This window comes from Pterocles gutturalis, unplaced genomic scaffold (genome assembly GCF_000699245.1).
Source record: "Pterocles gutturalis isolate BGI_N339 unplaced genomic scaffold, ASM69924v1 scaffold5900, whole genome shotgun sequence".
Taxonomy (NCBI): Eukaryota; Metazoa; Chordata; class Aves; order Pterocliformes; family Pteroclidae; genus Pterocles; species Pterocles gutturalis.
The window spans coordinates 1-22278 of NW_010143239.1; the positions used below are offsets into that span (position 1 = coordinate 1).

Consider the following 22278-nt stretch of genomic DNA (forward strand, 5'->3'; position numbering starts at 1 on the left):
GTCCCCTCACAGGCCGCTCACGGTCCCCTCACAGGCCGCTCACAGTCCCTCCAGCCACCGGCCCCGCAGCAGGCGTCCAGCCAGGCGTTAGCTCGGTTTCCCCTCCCCGTGGGCTTCAGGCCGTGACCGATTAATCGGGAAACTCTTAATCCTGGCGAGAGTCCAGCCGGTGGTACCTGGTCAGTGAGGCCGTGGCGTGGTGTCAGCCTCCTTCTCCCCTGACTAATCGGTGCGGGTGTAAGCGATGCACCCCCCACGAGTGTTTAAACGGGGAGCAGTGTTTTTTCCTGGAAATTTTTTTGTTTATGCCACTTTGTTCTTTATTTCAAATTTAGCTTTCAAAGGTTTTGGGTCTGCCACCAGAAAACTTAATAAAATCCATATCTGCAGTTCCTGTCTCCAAAAAACGGTAGTGTTTGCATTTTATCTTACAATGTTATGTTGTGTTTTATTGTTTTCTGTTGTGCTTATTATTGCAAGAGCTTAACAGGACTTTATGGAAAAAGACATAAAAAAAAAAAACCTAAGCTAGTAGAGCAATCCAATTATAAGAAGATACCTGAATCTGATTAAATCACTGTATTTTTTCAAGCAAACTCAAGTACAATTGCTTAAAAAGCTGTACAAATTATAGGCAGTGGTTGAATGGGAAATGTTTCAGCTTTAACAGTCTGAAGGTGAAACTGCTTAGAACCAATGTGAGGTTATGGATTTTCTTAAAAGTGTCCTGCTTGAGCGGTGTGATGATGTTAGCAAGTAAATTACATTTATTCATGAGCATAATTTTTTTACATTGTGAAATGGTGTTCTCATGGTGTCTACTTTCTGATTGTATTAGTTAAAGCAAAGGTAATATTTGGCTTTCTGTTGCAGCTTTCTAAACAGTGAACTTTCAGGTTTATGGTTGCCACTTAGAGTTGTCGCATGCAGAGTCAGCTTGGATCTGCCAAATCTCACCATCAGTTCAACATTATTTTTTTCTGATTTTTATCTGTTCTTTTTTTCAGGCATGTTGCTGATTTCCAGCTTTCCATTGCTTCTGTAACAGAAGACAGTTCTAGTAATTCCTTAGCACAAGATCTTCAGCTTCAAGCTGAGAAGCTAGCTGAAAGGGTATGCTAATGCATTAATCTTACATATTTGATGAAATAACAAACTTACAGACTAGAGGTGCAACAAGAAATGCTATTCTTTCTCCATTCATCTGTTTGGGTCAGAGTAGTTTAATGACTGCACCTAGTGTAATTGTATACAGAGTCTTCACAGGGAACTTGAGCGGCAGTTTTAGTTGAGGTTCTTGTGAAATTATTGTTTTCAAATAGTTTGAGAGTAAATAATATTTGTAAAGTTGGGAGGGTATCTAAAGGGTTTGCCACGGTCTGTACTGTTGCCCAAAACTTGAGGAAAAAATTGAGTATGCAGTTGCTTGAAAAAATCAAAGATGGCAAAAGCCAGCACCAGGATGGCAGTGGAGAAATTTAGCTTGTGGGTCAGACAGGCCAGATTTTCAAATGCTTAGCTGCTTGAAATTGAGGTTTCTTAGAACATCATTTTTTCAGGTCTGTTAGTCTGGGAAATGGCAGTAGCTGAGGTGTTAAGACTAACTGCAGCATAAAAAAAAAGAAGCAGCATGCAAAACAAGGTCTAGAGAAGTGACACACACCTTGAAGGAAGGGAAGGAATAAAAATTTGGAGAAGTTGGCATGCATAAAGTTGAACAAAAGTGGGATCAGAAAGGTAATGCTACGGTTTGAGGAATTGCTTGAGCTGAAAAAAATCCTTTACAATCTAAAAATGTGTTGCTGATGCCAATGAAGAGGAGTATAAACTAGGAAGTTGTCACAAAGTTGGTTGCAAAGTGGAGCTACATTGTGTAATGAAAGCGCAACCAAGATTCTTCATCTGCATCCGAAAGAGCAAGCTTGAGAAGGAATCAGTTGGGTTGCTATATGATCAGGAGTTTAAAAGGACAAATAAAATCAATTGTAATACTACTGAGAAGCTAAACTATTTCTCCATTTCATTCTTCACTGCTGAGTTGTTGAAGAGATCTGTATCCTCCTGAGTGCATTCTTGTAACAGATGAATATTCTGACTCAGGTGAAAGAAGAACTGATGGTGTACAAATGTACAACCAAAAGTTTTGAAACAACTTAAAACTAATGGAATTATAGAATAGTTTGTGTTGGAAGAGACCTTCAAAGACCATCTAGTCCAACCCTCATGCAATGAGCAGGGACATCTTCAACTAGATCAGGTTGCTCAGGTTGTACATGATCTAGAACCATAAAATAATTCAGGTTGGAAAGGATCTTGGGAAGCTGTCTGTTCCAGTCTCCCCAGTGCAGGTTGTTGAGGGGTTTTGGATGAAGTTGCCCAGGACTTTTGAAATCTTACCAAGTTTTTAGTGCCTCCAAGGATTGGACAGCCACCCTGGGCAATCTGTTCCAATGACTGTTAACATCATGGTAACAATGTTTTTTTCCCTTGTGTCTAGTCTGTCACTTTAAAAACAGCAGCTGTGCCCAGTGATTAGAAAACTGCAAATTGTCTCTCTCCTTTATTGTTTGTGGCTCATTAAATAAAACTGTGAGACTTGGCGCTACATCTTCACACGGAAGAGCAGTTGTAACAGTAAAGAGGAATAGACCATCAATATAATCCCCAAAACTGAATAGACAATGCTGGTTAGACAAAGGAAAAAAAAATCCATTAATCTCTTAGACTGGTTTTTGTTGAGTAGTGGATAAAGGCGATGCATTTAGTGTCATTTGTTTAGACTGATCATGTCATCCACAAAGAAGGTAAGCAGTGCAGAAATTAGCAAAAAATACATCAAAAACTAGCAGAGAGACAGAAGAATGTAGACAGTGATCAGTTTTTGTCGTGATAAATGGTTGACAGAGTGCCTCAAGGTTCAATAGTACGTTCTTAGTCACTTCTGAGGAAATAGGTCGCAATATTTGAAATACAGATATTTAGGGTAGGCAGAAGAGATGGACGTATTTCTTGTTGACTGAAATAGCCTAAATAGTAAGGCAACCCTGGAGGTGTTCAAGGCCAGGCTGCATGGGATTTGAGCAACCTGGTCTAGTGGGAGGTGTCCCTGCCCATGGCAGGGGGGTTGGAACTTGATGATCTTTAACTTGATGATCTTTAACGTCCTTTCCAACCCAAACCATTCTATGATTCTATAACGTGATACTAAATGAAATGTAACATGCTCAGATATGCTGAGAATTGTCTGTCAGAAAGGTCACAATTGTCTTGTTTCTGTGGGCTTTTGATTTGATCTGGCTGGCTGATTCTTGTTTAGTCTTTGGACTGTTCTTTGTGGAGGAGACATTGTGTCCTGGGTTTTTTATGTCCTTGTATGGCATAGTGTCGTTCTGGTCCAAGCCTTAGGCACGGGGAGATCTGGTTACTAAAGAACCACAGGGGACTTGGAGGAGAGGTTGTTAAACCTACAGAGAGGCACCATAAGCACTCATATTAAAGGGAGATGAAAAACACTAAGATGACAAATGACAGATTATGTAGAACAACAATTAGCAGAACAAATGGTATGGAGAAAGTCCAGTGGGAATTTCTGTTTTCTCTCTGCCCCATAACATAAGTAAAAAGGACCTTTTTTAAAACGAAAAGGTTGGAATTTCAGAGTCAATGCAAGAAATACTTTTTAATGTACCTTGTGAATAAACATTGGCATTTGTTGTTGCTGGAGCTTGTGAAGGTTGAAGAGCTTCAAGGCTGACCATGATTTCATCTCCTGGTTATGTTAGCACATAAGCTGGAGACCTAGTGTGGGAATAGAGTTTATTCTTCATGCTGATGAGCTTCAGTAGAAAGGTATAGCTTGCCTCTCTCAAAGATACTAACCAAGTGATAAAGTGATTGTGTCATCTTTTATGTGGTTTCCATCCCTCTTTTTTTCTTTTTGGAGACAATTTCTTGGCAATGAAAGTCATCCTGTTTAATAAGAAACTCTCAAACTGACAGGTTGAGATCCAAAACTGGCAGCCTGTGAAGAGACAAAAATTGACATTAAGAGTCGGGTGCCCAAATATTCTTTGTGGGTTCAGAATTTTCAAAACGTGTCTTATGGAAATTGTAAATGAAATTGTTAATCAATTTGCCTTTACCATCTTTATTTTGTATCACTGGGTACTGCAGAACATTGTAATTAAAGTCAGAAACTTCAAGAAACAGCAGTCCAAAACTTACATCTGAGGTTTTCTTTAAGGCATTGGTCTTGATGGGTTCCCCCCCTCCTTTTTTAAAGTGCTGTCAGGTACTGTGTAAGTTGCCAAATGTATTACAGCTTTTGTGTGTACAAAGAGATCAGCTACTGCTCCCAGTCAAAATAAAACACAGACTGCACACATGCAGGGACTGAAGTAAAACATATGTGTGACGTTTCAGGCTGAGTTACATTCAGAGCTATTAAGCATGAATTGGAAATAATAAAATCTTCCCTTTTCCAACAGGATTGGTTAAATGATCCATTTGTGATTGCTTCAAACCAATAAATAACATTTATTGTTTATAGTGGATTAAATTAATATTTGTAATGGATTGAATTACTATTTTCCAATTTAGCTGTTCTCATATAGGGTTTCTGTTTTGTTTTGTTCTTTTAGCTAAGATGTGATGGTGTAGTGAGTGAAATCAGTGCCGGTCCAGGAACAGTGAACTTTACAATAAACAGGAAAATACTAGCAAAGGTGAGTACTATATTTCAGGTGCATTAAGGTATAAATAAATTTCTCAATATAAAAGTATAGAATGCTTACTGTTGTCTTAGAAAGGTATTTTCTATGTAAAACCGCATGTGAATTAGGGGTAGGAAATCAGGTCTTACCTAATACTGGTGAAGCCTTCCTCCTATCAGAACTTCCACTGAGTCACTTAGGCTTGTAGTCCTGTTTCCCTGAATGGTAAGCCCCATTCTTCTTGCAAATTGCTAATGCTTAGGCATGCCTATCAATCAGTTGCTCGACAAAAATCTTGTATATAGAACAGGACTCCTATAGGAATTTCAGAGAAATGGCCAAACACCTCAAAGTGTGCCTAGATAAGATGTACTTGTGGGAAGAAGTCACTTTTGAGGGAGCCCGGAGGTATGGTATGTGAGAACATTTGGCTGCACAATGAGGTAAATTCTCTACTCAAGTTTACTGCTCATAAGCTCTCCTACTTTTTCATCCAAATCTATAGTTCCACAAGGTACCCTTTTTATTTTAAAATGTGTTACCTGAATTAGGAGAGGTGAGGGTCCTGGTTAGAGCCCTATTTACATGAGAACCCTCTCACTTTACATAAGGTCCCCACCAATTGCCTCCAGTTACTCTCTTGCCCTTTCATGTTATGTAACTAAAAATGATAAAAAATAAGCTTTCCCCTTCCTTTTAAGTTTCCAACAAAATCATCCTTGATTTTCACCTAAACCTCTGCCTATAATTTCTCCAACTTTTTAATTGATCAGATACAGCTTTCAAAAGTTAACAGTGTTTTCATCCGCATGAGATCTTGTTTGCTTGGCAGACCAGCCACCTAATTGCTAATGTGAATAAAGGCTGTGGGATCAGATTCTTGTGTGATTGGTAAACAGTTTTCCTGATCATGCTTTCTGTTATTGAAACATATTTTCCTTTTGTTTTTTGTCTGTCTTCCTTGTGGTTTAGACTGTGTTGCAGCAGGTGTTGAAAGATGGCTCAGAGTATGGAGTGAAAAGTGAACTTTTCTCTGCAGCGCCTAGACAAAAGACAGTGATTGAGTTCAGGTAAGTGTGCGTGATGAGTCCTTTGAGAAAATTGCATTGTCTGCTGATTGATATTTTGCTGATTGATATTGATTGCTGTAATGTATGATGCCTGTGAAGTTAAACCATATTGACAGTATTATATTCAGCTGTATTTGATACTCTGGTATATTTACCAAGTAGAATATAAGTTATATTTAGGGAATTAAGGCTTTTTCCCAGAATATTTTTTTGGTATTTAAAGAGTTCATGTCTCACATTGCCCTCCACTAAGAATATTCTCATTTAGTGCATTGTAGCATTCAGTTTTTAAGGAGGCTCCTTTTATTTTGTTATCATGAAACATCATCTGAATTTTCAGCCACTAACCCATTTATTTTTTCACCATAATGCTTTGCTCCCTAACTTGCTAAAGCAGCCAGACATTTGTCTTGCTAAATCTTCTCAATTGCTGGCCACAAAATTTCTGTCCAGTGCAATTTTGTTTACAGTCACCTGCTCATGGAATAAAAAGTGGCTGACTCATATCTCTGTGTATAAATATTTTTGTTCACTTATACTCTCTCTGGAGGCTTCTGTAGTCAGAGAAAGTAAGCACTAGGCTTCAGTTTGGAGGGTGAGTTTTCATAGCTGAACTTCCATTTTATTATCAGGGGTAAACAATTGTGGGTACAGTGGACTTTTTTTGGGAGGCCATTGTTGGCAGAATAAGATGTGATTTTAGCTGCTGATTCTTGTACACAGGTCTTCCGTTCTGGTATGAGATTTATCTCTAATAAAGGTAGAAGGAGAATGGTCCATATGTTCGAAACATGTAAAAAGTGAGGAGGTAGTGTAAGTCCTTTGTCACTAGTGCAGTTGGATTTTGGGAGGTTCTTTGGTGTGGGGTTGTTTGTGGGGTTTTTTTCCCTGTAACACTGGCTGTTAGCTGGTATTGCAGGAAAATGTGGCTGGATGGGAAAATTTGCTGTCTAGAACAGAACCTAATCAGGGAATTTTAAGGGAAATTTGAAAATTGTGGGTTTATTTTCATTCTTCTGCTATATGCATGAGCTGACTTCTTTTGACTTGGTGATCTGGCAGTCTTGTACATTGAACAAACATTATTTGTGAAAATTTGTTACAGCTCCCCTAATATCGCCAAAAAGTTTCACATAGGACACTTGCGTTCCACGATAATAGGTAGGTATGCATTTAACTGCCTCCTAAACGGGCTTCTTTGTCTTCCTGCTTCACTTGCCAGGGGAACACTGCTAACCTTTCACTCTTCTGCTGGAGTAGCTGTGTCAGGCTCTGCTTGCTGATTAAAAACCTTTTGCTCATTATACAATGAAGAAAAGAGCTTGATGTGTTGCTGGCAGATTAAGTCACACATAATATAGTTTTATGACTGTGAACATTAAATGGAGTAGTTTAAAATTGTTTGACAAAGACACCCAGGGCAGTTTTCATTGTGGTGTTATGAGAGTCCTTTGAATTTTAAATTTCCGATTTGCACTGGCCTGCAGAGCAGTCAGGTAGTTATGTCTTGGTGGCTGTCTTGCAAAAAGCTTGCTTTTATATGTTAATTGCTTTATGCCAGTATTACTAACACAGCTGTTGTCATTTGTAATGGAATAATTAATAAGTTTGTTGTGCAGTACTGTAATGGCATATGGAAAACATAATTTCTCCTTCCTTTCCCTCTCTCACAATAAAAACCAGTAGGTCATTAGCACAAGATCCTACACCATCTGTGCAGCTAATAATGTATTATTTTTAATTATATTTAATGCATCATGTGTAATTATTAATTACATAAAGTTAATAATTCTGCCTCTTCATGGACTGATAGTTGAGTGAAATTACATATTTTTGGCTCTTTATGTTCCATTTCTGGACCCTTTGCTATGGAAAAAAACACTTTCAAAAATAGTTCTGTAGATCAATGTCCAATAGGAAGAAAATTATTTGACTACAGAGAATGGAATTGAAAGTAATTGCAAGCTATAATATGGTGTTATAATAACAGAAGAAGAGAAAGCTTTCAGCATTCTTTTACATCAGTATTGTAATTATAAAAGGTACCCTTAAAGCACAAGAAAATAGAGGAAAGCATGCGGGTTATTTTGTCTCTAATTCTATGGCTGTAGCTAAGCTCATGAGAAAGATGAAGGGTTTCTGTTGCAATAACATTTAGAACCAAGACATGCTTATGTGATGCGGTAAGTTTAGAGCATACCAGACACATGGTGTGTTAACTGCAGAGCTTCAGCAGTATACAGAGATTCAGGACTTGATGTTCTTCGTTGTACGTCACAGTTAACAGCAGTTTGTGAATTTGAGTATTTCTTTAACCTGCTGGTATGAGGTTGCCTGACTGTAACAGGAATTATGTGTACTGCCACATGTTTGTGAGAATACAAGAAGACTTTAAAAAGTGTTTTTCATGTTCATTTACTTTGCAGTAGGTGCATGCATGTGCATGCATGTGTATGTTTTTATCACTGTTGTATGAGACATTTTATGGCACCTTTCAAATGCCCAGATGTTCTTTTCCTTCTCAGAATCCGATTGCTTTCAGTTGTGAAGTATTTCAGCGAATTCTGTGAAGTAGTTAATCTGATTGCTTTACTTCTTCATTTTGAATACAGATCATACAGAAACTGAAAACTCTTCTGTTGGGATGAGAGACTACATACAACTGAATAATAATATCAATTTTGTTTCCTTACCAGGGAATTTTATAGCAAATCTCAAAGCTGCACTGGGACATGAAGTAACAAGAATAAATTACCTTGGTGACTGGGGCATGCAGTTTGGTATGTTTTCATATTTGTTTCTCGTGTTCCCTTTTCTGCTGTATGATATGGTCTAGGTTTCCGGCTTCAATTTTTGCAGGCCCATTGGGTTCACTCTGGGTTCATAAAAGATGATATTGTGTTTCCATGCATGTAATGTGTAGTTAATGTCCCTAAAATAAACACAAAACAATCCAGACTGTTTCATGAGTAGTGTGACCTATGCTACTGTACAAGAAATAACAGGAGAAAATTTACCCAACAGTGCCTCCATCCCTCAGCAGCTCCTCTCTCAGATTATGTATGTGTAATTTGGGGTTTATTTTTAAAGGGCAGTATAAATATTTTCTGAGTGTGCTAGTTATACCTGCGGAGCTCTTGTAGCTGAACAGACTTCTGGAGCTGCCTCCAGACAAATGCATACATATTATCATAGCTGTTGCATGTCTACTGTCATACTGTCTTCCTTATTCAGATTTTGCATGTGTAACAGTTGTGGTAAGCTTGCTAACTTACCTGTGCCACACCTGTTACAATAATTGTAACAAAATGCAGATTTTATATTTGGTTGTCTTTGTGTTGTGGTGTTTTCTTTATCTGTTTTTTTATGTTCCCTCTGGAAACAAGTTCATTATTCATAGAGCATAATTAACTTCCACAGCAACTGCATTTTGTCAAGTTGAGGCCCAGAGTGTTTATATCTTTATAGAGATCCCAACACTTCCCCCAAAATATTCAGTTTCCCTTTAAAATGCAGTAACAGAGAGGTGTAAGTGGAGAATGTGGAAGTGAGTAGGCCCTAGACTACCAATCCTGTATGCATGTGCTTTTGCATGCACACAGATACATGCTCCTACTTCTTCTGAAATGTCCATCGGATAAGTGAGGACTGAAAAATCCTCTCATGTGCAGCCCAGCATGGCTTGATACTTATTCCCTGACCAGAGATCATTTGTGTCCAATTGCTGGATCTGTAAATATCCCTTACATGTGTCGGTTGACCCATCCGTAAGATTCACAGCTTTGTTGATATCTATCGTTAATCTTTCATTTTAAATTGATCCATATTCTCCTCTTCTTTTCTAATTTCCCCCCAAAAACGGATTTTGACATATTTTTAGGCATTTTAAAGAATGTCATCATGCCCATTTCTTCGTCCTTGAAAGCTGGTATACCTGTGAAAACTATAAAAGTCCCCCACATCTTTTGCAGTAGGTTCTGAAAACAGCGTCTGTATATCTATTTTTAAATGGAAAACACAAAGTGCAGTGTCTTATTAAGCAGTCACCTTTGCTCATTCCAACCCTTAGGCAGCCCTCTCCAGGGAGGATTCATGGGGATATTAATAAGTCAATTTTATTAACGGAAACACAGTGTGAATACTCTTCCTAAATACTGCATTTACGTATTCTGGTTCAGCAAATAGATAACATAACTAAAATTTATTCAGTTCTACCCGTTCTCCTTCTGGAGTAAATTCCTGGGTTTTAGACAGTGGAGTAAAACATTCTTATGCCTGTGAGAGCAGTAATAGAATATTTTTTCATTTGTTAAATTATTTTCTCCTCAGCTCATCTTTCCTGATTCTGTTTCTGATCAAACAATTTACAGCAGAGCTTTGCTTCACTTAGGATTTGTTTCATAGGAATTGAATACAGAATGAGTTCACCTAAAATTCAATAAATTTCATCATTGCATATTTAATTCCTTTTTGCCCCTTAGAAATAATTTTATCGCTATGTTATTGTAGAATAAATGTGGCAATGACGATTAAGCAATGAAATGCAATGTGTTGAAAGGGCTTCTCAACTGACCTCATTCAGTCTATCTTTGAAGATACTAAATTGTACTCTCGAATCTAAGTATCAGGAATTTTATGTATTTTAATACAAAGTTTCCTGAAGGTATAAAGATCACAATGCCTGTTATTTACATATGTACGTTGTTGAGTGCACAACTGCTAGAACCATGCTTTTGACCTAGTAGTCCCAACTGTTTTCTATCAAAATGGGTGCTCACCTCTTTGTTTGGGCTGGCTCAGCTCAAATATATGACAGGTTTTATAGCAAACAATGTAGTCATGCTTCACAAAATTATAGCATAGGAATATTATTATAAAGGTCCTTTCCCAGAAGCAGTGCTATAATTAACAATCCATCAGCATTTCTATTACAATTGCTATTGTCAGAGACTTTAAAATGTGATAATTGAAAACATACTTTGCTGAAACATGGCAGAGAACTCCTCAACCTCTAGGCAGTTTTGGGGCAGGTTTCTTAAGGTAACAAAGCTTATGCAGTCACACTGTCCACCTGTCTTCCTGTCACTCTGCTCCTAATAAATTTTGAACCCATTCGCCAATTTCAGACAGATCCGACAGAGAAAAATGTCTCCAAGAGAACAAATTTCTTTTGGTATTGGGATAGTTGGCAGCTGAGTAGGGATAGAAATACAATGGAGTGCCCTCTGGGAGAGAAAGTTAACTTCTGTGTTTAGAAACCATTCAGCACATCTAAGTCAGAATCAGTCCCAACATATGCTGCATCTTGCCAATAATTGGTGAGTATAGCAAGGGCTGGTGATAGTTTGGGGAAGACAGAAATGTGGAAGGATGTGTTTGGGTTGCACAAAAACTGACAGTCTTGCTGGGGGTTGGAGTGTGAAGCCAGCATTGAAAAGTGGAATGTGTAGGTACACCAATATCTAAGAGGGATCATAAAGAAATCAAGTTCTGATTGCTCATAGAACAGGCTGTCCTTAAAGATTCAGTAGGATTAGACTGATTATATTTCCTAAACCCTAACTTCTTTTTCTTACCAAAGTCTGTGATGCCTTCTATCACACTCAGTGTTTCCAAGAGGGAAGTTCTTGAGACAGCGCTATTTGTTTAGTTGCAGAGGACTTTTCAAAGGGATACCTGTGTACCTATTCCTCAGCTGCTGTCTTCCCATCAGTCCTGGTCCTTGTCAGCTCAGAGGAACAAGATAGCATTAAAAGCAGCCTCAGAAAATCTAAGAGGCTGCAGGCTTAATTTTGCTAGATTACTGAAGGAGTTAATGGGCTCTTTTGATTTAGACAAAAAGATTGGCTTTTGGATTTCTTGCCCGTTCAGATGGTTTTTGGAAAGTGCTAAAGCCAAATGGGGTATGTGAAAAAAAGCTTTCTCAGCATGCAGCAAAAAGTTCCCTTGAAAATATTACATGAGTGGTATGTGGAATGCCATATTGTGTCCCAGTTTGTATTGTCCTTGAAATGATAATACTGTTAAGGGAGGGACCACAACAAGGAGTTTTGAGCATGTTGTGTTGCTCAACAGTTTCCACTGTGTGGCTTCTCATTTACAGCTGGTTGCTGTGTAGAAGAGAATTTTCTCCACAAGTCCAGAAACACAAATTCCATTTGTGAGGAACTGAAAAATCAACACAGTATTTCCTACTGGTTTCTACCTATTATGGTTTTGGGGGTTTTTTTAATGCAGTGGAATAGTAGGTTATGCTTTTGCTTTGTTTTTGTAGCATACACCATTATATTGTCTAAAAATGTAAGACATTTGTTTTATTACATGTAGTGTTGAGATTATACTCATGAAAACAACTGAACAAAACAATATACTCTGGCCTATTATCTAACTCTGTATTTAATTGTTATTCAAGGCTTATTGGGTGTTGGTTTCCAACGTTTTGGCAACAAAGAAAAGCTGAAATCCAGTCCCTTACAACACCTTTTTGAGGTAAGTTGAGAGAAGACCAACTAGGGACTTCAGAGAATAGTCCATTTAACAAGTAGTCAGTTTTGTACAGAATGGTCATGATGAGACTCATGTTGGATTTAAACAACCTTGCTTGAAGGATCAGTGCTGGCCTGGGCCACGGCAGCAGCAACAGGTTTCATTGGGCTGAAAAATATGCCACGTAAGGGGGAGGTAATCCTATGGATACTTAGGTTGCATTGATTACTGCTACCGCTGCAGCCAGCTTGGCTGGTATCAACTATCTCATCTTAAGAGGGCATAGGTGACCACTGACCTCACTGTGTTAACTGCAGTGGACATGGAGTCTTGCTTCTGGTGCTTAGTATGTTGGTTACCAGAGTTGTGAAAAGAAGTGGCCCGCATGGTGTAGAAATCCTCTTGTTGCTAGTATTTTTAGAATAAGGAATATTTAATTTCCATTGCTCAATACGCATTTCAACTGGGGAAAAGGATTTTTAAAGTGTTTTGTTTCTAATGTGAAACCTTAGCAGATATAGATAAGGAGGAGTGACCATCACTTTCCAGAATACTGTTCTGGCTCTGCAGAATGCTCTTATTTTGTCCATGAGTGTGAAACAGCCAGGAGCATTAGAAGGTGCAGTTTCTGCTGACAGGCATTCAGGAAATGCCTTTCAGCAGTAGGGAAGGCTGGTTCGTTGCGGGAGGTTGCCTTCTCGGTTGCCCACCATGCCCACTAGCATGGTGCGCGTGCTGTAGATTGTGTTTCTGTGGGTCAGGGACAAAATTGTCTCTGTAGACTGTTGAGGTTACCAATAAAGATCGAGGTAGTTTAACAAGCCTTGTTTTTCCAGGGCTAATATGGTTTTGGTTGTTGGTTTGCTCCATTCAATTGTGCCTAATAAAATCTGAGTTAGTATTTATTTCTTCCTCTTTGCCAGTTCCTACGTCACTTCTTGTTTCGTACAGTGCTATGAGCAAAACAGGTTTTTGTCAATTTTTTGATATTTGTAAGTCAGCCATGGTGGGTGTAACGTGTATGATACGTGAGAGAACATCACTTACGCACTTACCTGCACAAATCCAACAATCATAAGGATAGGTGACAAAATTTTCTGAATGGCTGATGTTCAAGCCCTCATCCTTTAAAAGAAAGATCTCGTGTTAATGGGGCTTTGTCAGCATTCCTGTGTGGCACCGTCAAAGTGTTCTCTTGGTACAAAGCTGAGCTGTGCTTCGCCCTCTGAGCTGGTTATGGGAACTATTGCTAATGCTGGTGTTCAGACAGTATGTCACAGGGTAGCTTTCACATAAATCTGTTTACTGGCAAACGAACAAACTGTTTGAATACTTGGATAGCCTACAGCTGAATACATATTAGGCAGATTGTTTATGTGGCAGAGTAGCTCCTCCAGAGTTTGCCAGCTTCTTTGACATAGATAAATTTTCCCTCATTCCTGAGGCCTGCTCAATAAAACTGATAGATTCTCAACGTGGAGGTGTTTTAAAGCTGTAGGACTGATTTAAAGAGGTGACAAGAAATATTCATATTCTTGTGGTTTTGCATTGCTGCCTATTCTTTAATTTTTATTTATAATTTCTGTCCATTCTTAGGCTTCAAATTTCGAATACTTTAATTTTGCACTAAAGCTTTAAAATACCATCTATTGCAGGAGCATGTAGGCTTTATGAATTTAAAATATTACCTTCAAGTGTAGAGTATCCAGTCAAGCTGAGAAAAGTTCTAAAACAGTAGTTGTTTGAGACCAAATTAATTTATCAGATATTCACAATTTTTAACTGTTTGTTCAGCTGCATTCCTGGTTTATATAAAAAACTGAGATGTGTTTCAAAGTGGTGGTTTTTTTCTGCCGTTGTGTGAAACTAATCTTTCCTGTAGTTCATTTAAAAAGAAAATTTCCATAGCACAATTTATATATAAATAAATGTATAGACGAACATACCTTTACCAACCTTTTTGCACGTTCCATTTTGGTCAAGAATCAGATGCAAATATGCCTGTTGCATTATTTTTGCTTTATAACATCAGAGATTGTGGGGAGGGTGTTAGAATGTATGAAGCTACTGATGGGGGAGGGGGAACATTGTTCTTGGAAAGGGTTGAATTTTCCCTCTACTTCAAATTTCTTTTTCATGGCAGAACTAAGCAAACATTAATCTCTGAGGCTTGTCAGCAGTACTGCCTGTTACAATCTCTCAAAATCTTGGGACATAAAAGGAAGGGGAAAAGTTCAAGAGTTTTGCTGTAGAAGCTTTTTCTTTTTTTTTAAATAGGCAGAACCCATTCAAGCAAGGTACTGTTGGCAAACTCATCTGAACATTGCGGGAGTGAAGTTTTTATAATTATTTACTTTTTATCAAGATTGCAATGATTTGGGGATCAGAATTCTTACAAAGATTTGGAAGTTAAACAGCGTTGAACTATTTGGGTCTAAATACATAGTGTAACCACTAGTTAATTATTTTTACATAGTACTTGGCCTTTTTAAAAAATCTTCCATGAGCTTTCAGGATGCTATATGTGGAAAGTGAGGAATATAGTTGGCCTTTAGATGTAAATGAATGTATTAATGCAGGGCGGGGTTGAGCTTGTAAAACATTGAGTCTATAGTCTTTTGCTGCTTCAACTGCCATCTCATTTTTAGGCAGTGCAGTTGTTATAACTATCGACTTTGTGGTCCTCTGAAGTAAAGTCTCTGATTTTAAAGTCTGTGATGGGTTTCCCTTTCATTCATAAATTAGTTCTTCCATATTCTGCTGCTGTTGTTTCAAGGTTAGGAAGCAGACAGCAACAGCAGTGAGGAATTATGGCATTAGTCTTGTTTCAGGACAAGCTGTACATTTTCCTATTGGATTTTGGACTACTCATTCATCCTTTAAATAAGAAATATGTTCCTTTAACATGGCTTTAAAATTTTGATGTTACAAATGTCATCTTTAAATTGTTTTGTATTGTTCTTGTAGAACTTTCCTTATTTTTGTCGGAGGAGAGGATTATACTTCTTCAACAATTTCAGTGCCATTATATTTTAGGTGTATGTGCAGATTAACAAAGCAGCAGAAGACGAAAACACAAAAAACCTGGTTAAAGATTTCTTTAGAAAACTGGAGGAACACGATGAGGAGACATTGTCACTTTGGAAACAATTTAGAGACTTCACTATTGAGGAATATGTCAGAATTTATAAGGTACAAATTGTCCACTGCTTTTTCTGTGTTGTTGGTAAAATGGTCTCTTATTATCTATTGCTCCGTCAGTCTAATTTGGGGTGCACAGAACCTTTCCATCCAAGAAACTGCCAAGCAGTGAACCGACTTGGGAACAGAGGTTGCTGTAATGTTTTCAATTCATTGCCTTTCCAGTAAACTTTACAGTGTTGTGGGGAAGATGTTTCTCAGTATGCCAGGTTGTCCCCCTTTCTGTTTGGAAACAGCACAGTAGTTGATTTAACATCCAAGCAGACCACCACTTTAGTTGTTGACAACCTAGATACATTTTATTTAATGGAGTCCATGTAATGGGCCCTTAGACTAATTCTCCCTTCTCAGAAGCCCTGAAGCTAGGAGTATGGTGCTAACCAACAAAGCAAATTAGGGTGAGATAAATACTGTTCCGTTTTGCTTTGTCTTTGAAGTCAGCAACAACCCACTATATTTAACAGTTTCCATGTAATAAATTTTATTAGGAGTTAACTATGTTTTCACATTTTAGATCTAATGTTACAATGCAGAGCTGTATATGTTGCATATTAACTTGAATGTAAGCAATTATAGCAGCAGGAGTTTACAATAGTAATCAGTGTGTAAGCTACCTGCAAGCTGAGTTGGGCTAATACACAGCCATCTGTTGCATACTGTAGTCTCAAGAATGGAGCCAGTGTCCACTGTTTTGTGGGAGGTGTTTGTGCCACTGACCACAAAATGAATCCTGTTAATTTGGAAAACAGGAATGAGATACGCCTTCACTGAATCCAGGCTCTTGGTATTAATACTGTGTAATCTCAAGAACCAACTGAGTCCATCTGACAGCCAACTATTGTTTCTCTTTCCCACGTTCTTGCAATGAAATTCTGGAATGAGTGCCCTTTTTTTTTTCTGACTCACAGCTTCAAAGAATTTGTGACTCATTTTATACCACTTCCTTCTTCTAATATTATTCTTTACTTAAACTTGCACTTTTCCTTTTCCTTCCTCTTGATGTATTTGTAGAAATTGGTCATGTCTTATTTCTTCCTTGATTGCAAAGATAAAAGAGAAATGGCCTGCCCCTTCCTCAGTAATCCAGATAACCTGTCTGTGCTTTAATTTCTTCCCTGAAACATATCACTGGATTCATGCCAAGTACTCTAAGTTAAGATCTCCTAAGTGACACAACCTTGATAATTCTAGTGGAAAGCTGACCTGTTAGGGGAAGTGGGTATTGGGCTGTGTATGCAGCTGCATCGTGATGGTCACTCATCATTGATCACATGATCTTTCTCTCCCAATTCCTTTTCAACTAATAATTATTGAGCAGATGGACTGACAGCTTTACTGCCCTCAGTTAAAGACCTTGTCTTTTGTGCTATTACACTTCACTCGGTTTTCACACTTAAGGTCATCCTATCTCTCCTAGGTGTCCCCTTAGCCTTCCTTGTAATGGTGATTTCTGAGTGCTCAGCAATGTTTCTGAGCAGCTCCTGCTTTTTTTTTTTTTTAAATTTCTTTTAACATCCTTTTAAAATAGGATTGCTTTCAAGTCCATGTAACTTCTCTGCAGTCCACTGATTTCACCTCCAGCACAGCAAGTTAGAGAACTACCTGATTTTTTTTAATAATTGCTCTCTCCAGTTTACTCCTAATTTCACATGAACATAATATCAACACTGTATTCAACTCAAGGAGATTAATTCTAATCCAGAACTCAATTAAATAAAAATCCAAACATCCTTTCCTTTTAACAATGAAGTGACATTTCCTGGAAAAAAGATTAATCTTTACACTCCATCTGACCTGTGACGCAGACCTATCATCTGACTTAATCTGAAGAAATCATTAGCCTCAATCTTAACAATGTTACCCTTCTTTGATATTCTTGGAACTTTCAGCGTCTAGGAGTGCACTTTGATGAATATTCTGGAGAATCATTTTACCAAGAGAAGTCCCAGGAAGTTCTAAAGATGTTGGAGGATAAAGGACTCCTTCAGAAAACAATGTATGAACTCATCATTCGATCTGTTGGTATAGTTTACTTAACATCTCAGTTGCATTTCAAATGAGATATGATGAGTGAGGTTTGTATGTAAGCTAAGGGGAATAGCTTTCTTTAGATTGTTTTGGTAACTGTTCTACTAGAAGACCAACAGGATTTGTGCAGTCACACTTCAAAATTAAGTTTGTGTTTTCTGTGGCTAGCACAGATGCCTGGCCCTGGCAAATTAAGTACAATGATAGTGTTCAACTCCTAATGGCCTTTTAGGCTGTTAATTAGTCTGGTAGCTGTGTGTGCCATTTAATGAGCAGTTAAATGAGATCCTTGCCTTGATGAAGGAGCTGCCTGTCTCAACTGGGATGGAAGCTGTAGTCATGGGATTCAGGCTGCTCCCTAGCATCAGCAGTGGTGACAACAAACTTAGAGGAATAGTCTTCCAAAAATATTTAAAGGAGACAGTCATTCAAAGAAAAGAATGAGATTGTCTAAAGTGAGGGGGGTTCCATGACAAGAGGCCTTTGTTTTGCTTCTGACCTCTGTCTTATCTGAACTTACCTGTATATTTGATCTGGCTTGCAGTTACTTCAGTGTTTTCTCTCACTTTACAGAGAAGGAACAGGAATTGTGGATCTTTCAGAAAAAAAAGACCTCTCATTGTTTTCCACTGTCATGCGTAGTGATGGGACATCTCTTTATATAACAAGGCAAGTAAGCCCATCTGTGTTTATTGCCATTTATTTTGCCAGTAAACTTTTGTACATGAGTACATTTGTAACTGATAATACAGATTTTGAAGCTTTTTATTTCTGGGATGGAACACCTTGACTAATGAGTAATCATAACTGGAACTAGCAATTTAACTACAATGGAATGAAAATGGCTCTGGAAAAACAACCGCTTTTAAATAGTTTTCTTCCCCTTAAACAGTTTGTTAGTGAGTCTCCTCTTTCCATAAATCATAACACTTTCTCCAGCTACTGACTTTGAAAAGAAAGCTGGAATCTCTTAACTTTACACTTAAACACTTAAACAAAAACTTAAAACTTAAACACTTTCCAAATAATGGAGGTTTTAGAAAGACCTGTGCTTAAAATGTTTGACTGTGTGATGCAAAAAAAAAATGACTTGTTCAGCCATGTCTTCATTGACTCAGTGGACCACCAGCACTGTACCATCAATTTTATCACTGTTTCCCTGCTTTGTCATCAGTATCCTAAAATTCCTCTTGGATATTTTAAGATGGAAGCCTTACCAGTTTCTTTGTGCCAGTAATGTAAATAAATCAGATGTCTAGCACTCAGGGTAAACTGTGTGCATCTTTTCAGGACAAGAGCAATCGAGAGATCCTGCAGTCAGTCCAGCACATTAGGGAGCTGCTGAATCCTGTAGCCAGATAGAGGCAAGGTGGCCACAGCTCCATGCCCACAGGTCCAACCAGTAGCGAGGCCAAGCACCTATTCCCAGTAGGCACACATACGCATGCATACACACACGCATATATATACATACAGCCAACCAAACAGGGCAACACAGACAAAACCAGACAGCACTCACACAGCATGAATGGCTTCATTTTGTTCCCCTCTGGCTGATTAGGATGAAGATCTATTAGTGTGAAGAAATATACATGTATGTGTGTGTTATGTGGGTATATACACACATGTATGTATGTGATACATATTACTTACATAAATAATACACATATGTATTGTATGTACAATGGGTATCCCTCCAGTAGCTGAGCTTCAACACTCACTCTGCCCGTTAGCTGGCCCTTGGATCCCCAGGTCTCCCCACTTGCTGGCACCTGGGCATGCGAGCCCCCCACACCCATGCCCCCACTCCAGTTTCTGGTACAGACACAGTGGATCCCTCCAGTAACTGGGCTTAGACATGTGGTCCATCCAGCAGCTGGGCCTGGATCCTCGCTCTCCCCTGTTGCCTCCTACACAGAGACACACGTGTACACAGGTGGGTCTCTAGGTTAACCCCCAAGCCTCATAGTCTCTCCAGCAGTTGGCCTGGATCCCAGTGCCAACATTACAGACTCCTCTGGGTGTCTCATCTTTGAAGGCACACACTTACCTGGCTCCCAGGGCACTTCACCTACTTGCTGGCTAGTTCAGCTTGATACTTGCTGTAAATCACATGTGGATGTGTGTGCCCTCACTCCAGTTGTTGGCTGCAGAGACACCTTGGCTCCTGTGTGACCCATGGTCAGACTCCAGTTGCTATCACTTAATTTCTCTTATCTCCAGTCCCTTCAGTTGTTGGCACCACAGATGCATGGCTTGTATGAGCTGTAGTCCCTGAGTCCAGTTACTGATGCTTAGACCTCCAAACACACATGCAGACAGAGAGCCCCTCACCCAGGAGAAGTCTAAAATGAAGTTTAATGAGAAGACAGGACGGACTGTGCTGATTAGGTGCAGGGCACAATCAGACAAACATACTAACCAGCAATTGGTTTACAAGCCACCTGTCCCTGTTATCACTTTCTCCCTCTCTTTTCCCATCTTTGGTTCCTCCCCTAAGCATCCCATAATAAGTCTTGTGCAATTGCATAATGCTTTTTCCTTGCATCCCATGTGTCCCATGTCACTTAAGCAGTAACCTCCTTCAGTCAGAAGGTGGTCTGGAGAGCTGGTTTCAGGCTGGGATGTGGGCTGATGGATCTCCTGTTGACGGCCCTGGGAAGGGCTCAGGCTCAAGCAGGTTATTTCTCTGCACTACTTTGTGTGTGTGAAGATGGACTTTTTATCATATGATCTAACACTGAGCACTGGGCTAGTTTTCCAGGAGAGGGTTGTTTCTCTCAAGTCTCCCAGTTTATTGATTGTCCCAGTAGGCGGAGACCAGACTTACTCTGTGCATAAGAACTGTTTCCTCAGTAATTTTCGTAGCTGGTGGTTTAAAGTCATGAACACAGTATACATGTTGTCTTTTGTGTAAGGCATACACGGATCCCTCTAATCCGGCAGTCCTCTCCCCTCCGTAAGAGTAGATTATTTTCCCAAGGGGCAAATAATTAAGTATGTTTGAGTGAAAATCCAAATAGTTTCTTGTTATCTCTTTCAGAGATCTTGCTGCTGCTATAGACCGGATGAATAAGCATAGCTGGGATACTATGATTTATGTGGTAAGTAATTCTAGATTCATGGAACACTTTTGAGCCTGACTCTCACCAGTAATCCAGGGGGCCTCTTGCTCTCAATATGGCTTCGGCACAATATTTTTGGCAGTAAAATAGATGCCCTTACTGCCCAGCAGCTCTGCCTCAGTGTGGCTGTGTTTCTTGGTTCTGTTTCAGTTCACGAACCACAGAATGAAAATATCAGCTCTGGCATTGTTCTGTGTTTTAAAAATCAATTTCAATTCATTTTAAAGGAACTTTTACTCAATTGACATTGTATTTTCTATATAAATGTTTAATTAATATTTAAACAAGTCAGAAAAAGCTGTTAGTGTTATAAGGCATTGTAAAATGTTAATTTAGAAATTTAAAAATTAATGTTCTAAAATGAATGTAAGTCTACTCTAAAGTCCTGATAGCTTATCTGAAATGTAAATTTTTATGGCTTTGAACAGTGCCTTTGTCTCATTATGTAGAAATTGTACATAAAGTCCTGCTTAATCAGTCTGGACTAAGCAACTGTAGACAGGAAATCTTATATTTCTTGGATGGATTATTTTGCTTTTTAACAATTCCAACGGTATTAGTAATGAATAGCATGATTATTTCCTCACTTGTCTGAAGCTTTTTTTTTTTGCTTTAGTATCATCAAAGACATACCTCATGATGCTTTTAAATTTTATTTTTCCCAGATTTAGAAAAGACTTCTTGAAAACTATGCTCTTTTATGTGAAGTCAGTTAATGACCTGTGGAAAAAATCTCTAGGTTTCTGGCATGTTCTTTGTGATGTGTTTGGTAATGCCCGTAAATCTTCTCTGGTACAGTTCTTTCAAAAGCCAATATCATGTAACAAATATAATGATTCAGGGGAGCGGGAGAGATTGATAAACATAAAATTAAATACCCAGATAGTTTAAAGCGCAACTTTTAGTTAAGGCACATTCCCCTTTTTTTTTTCAGTCTGCAGGAAGTTTCCAGTAGCTTGTCACTCCCACATGTGGTCATAGAACAGGGATTTTTTTGGTTGTGGGTTTTTGGGGGGAATTGTTTGGTTTTGGTGGGAGGTTTTTTTGGCTCTGCTGACTGGACCATAGTAGATTCATTGGCATCAAAGAGCAGTGTGGCTGTGAAGGTGCAAGACAGTCAGAGTTAAGGAAACTTTTTGCCTAGTTCATATGGGTATGTAATTATTTGTATTTGTTATACCAGTAGGGACCTAGGGAGAAGGAACAATTAGAAAGAAAGAAAATAGTTGGGTGGGTACTTTGCACAAATTAGGATGTGGGCTGAATGTTAAGCTATAATGGAGTGAACAAGTCTGGAAGTCTTGAGAGGACTAGCTGCTCATAGCTGAACTCCGGTAACTGTTCACTTGCTTGCCTGTGCCCGTTTGATCTACTCCTAGCGCAAACAGACACGCAGCAAAACCAGACTGTAACGTGACAGATGTGACCATTATAATCAGCGTCTCCTTCAAGTTGGAAATGACAGATTAGCCTCCCTAGTCTGGTTCTCTCAACCTTGCTAAGGTTGCATAGTTTTTGGATAACATGGTTGGTATTTCTATCATTTCTGACTTTCTGAGGGCTGAGAAAGTGGGTCGTAAAATGAGAGGGTGATAGCGTGAATGGTGAGGAGAGTTTGTGGGATAGTCAGCCTGACGAGTAGAACTGCCAGCTGGC

General features: G+C 38.8%; 1 protein-coding gene across 1 annotated transcript in view; it reads left to right on the plus strand.

Moving 5' to 3' along the window:
• Positions 1-335: 335 nt before the first annotated feature.
• Positions 336-22278, plus strand: part of RARS2 (arginyl-tRNA synthetase 2, mitochondrial) — a gene marked incomplete at its 5' end in the record, with an annotated part of 35337 nt that continues 13394 nt past the window's right edge. Inside the window, 11 exons of the mRNA XM_010084647.1 lie at positions 336-409; positions 1008-1113; positions 4641-4724; positions 5685-5782; positions 6888-6943; positions 8479-8562; positions 12195-12271; positions 15305-15460; positions 17359-17465; positions 18071-18166; positions 20541-20601. Coding sequence (XP_010082949.1) covers positions 336-409; positions 1008-1113; positions 4641-4724; positions 5685-5782; positions 6888-6943; positions 8479-8562; positions 12195-12271; positions 15305-15460; positions 17359-17465; positions 18071-18166; positions 20541-20601 — 999 coding nt within the window. The remainder of the gene's footprint in view (positions 410-1007; positions 1114-4640; positions 4725-5684; positions 5783-6887; positions 6944-8478; positions 8563-12194; positions 12272-15304; positions 15461-17358; positions 17466-18070; positions 18167-20540; positions 20602-22278) is intronic.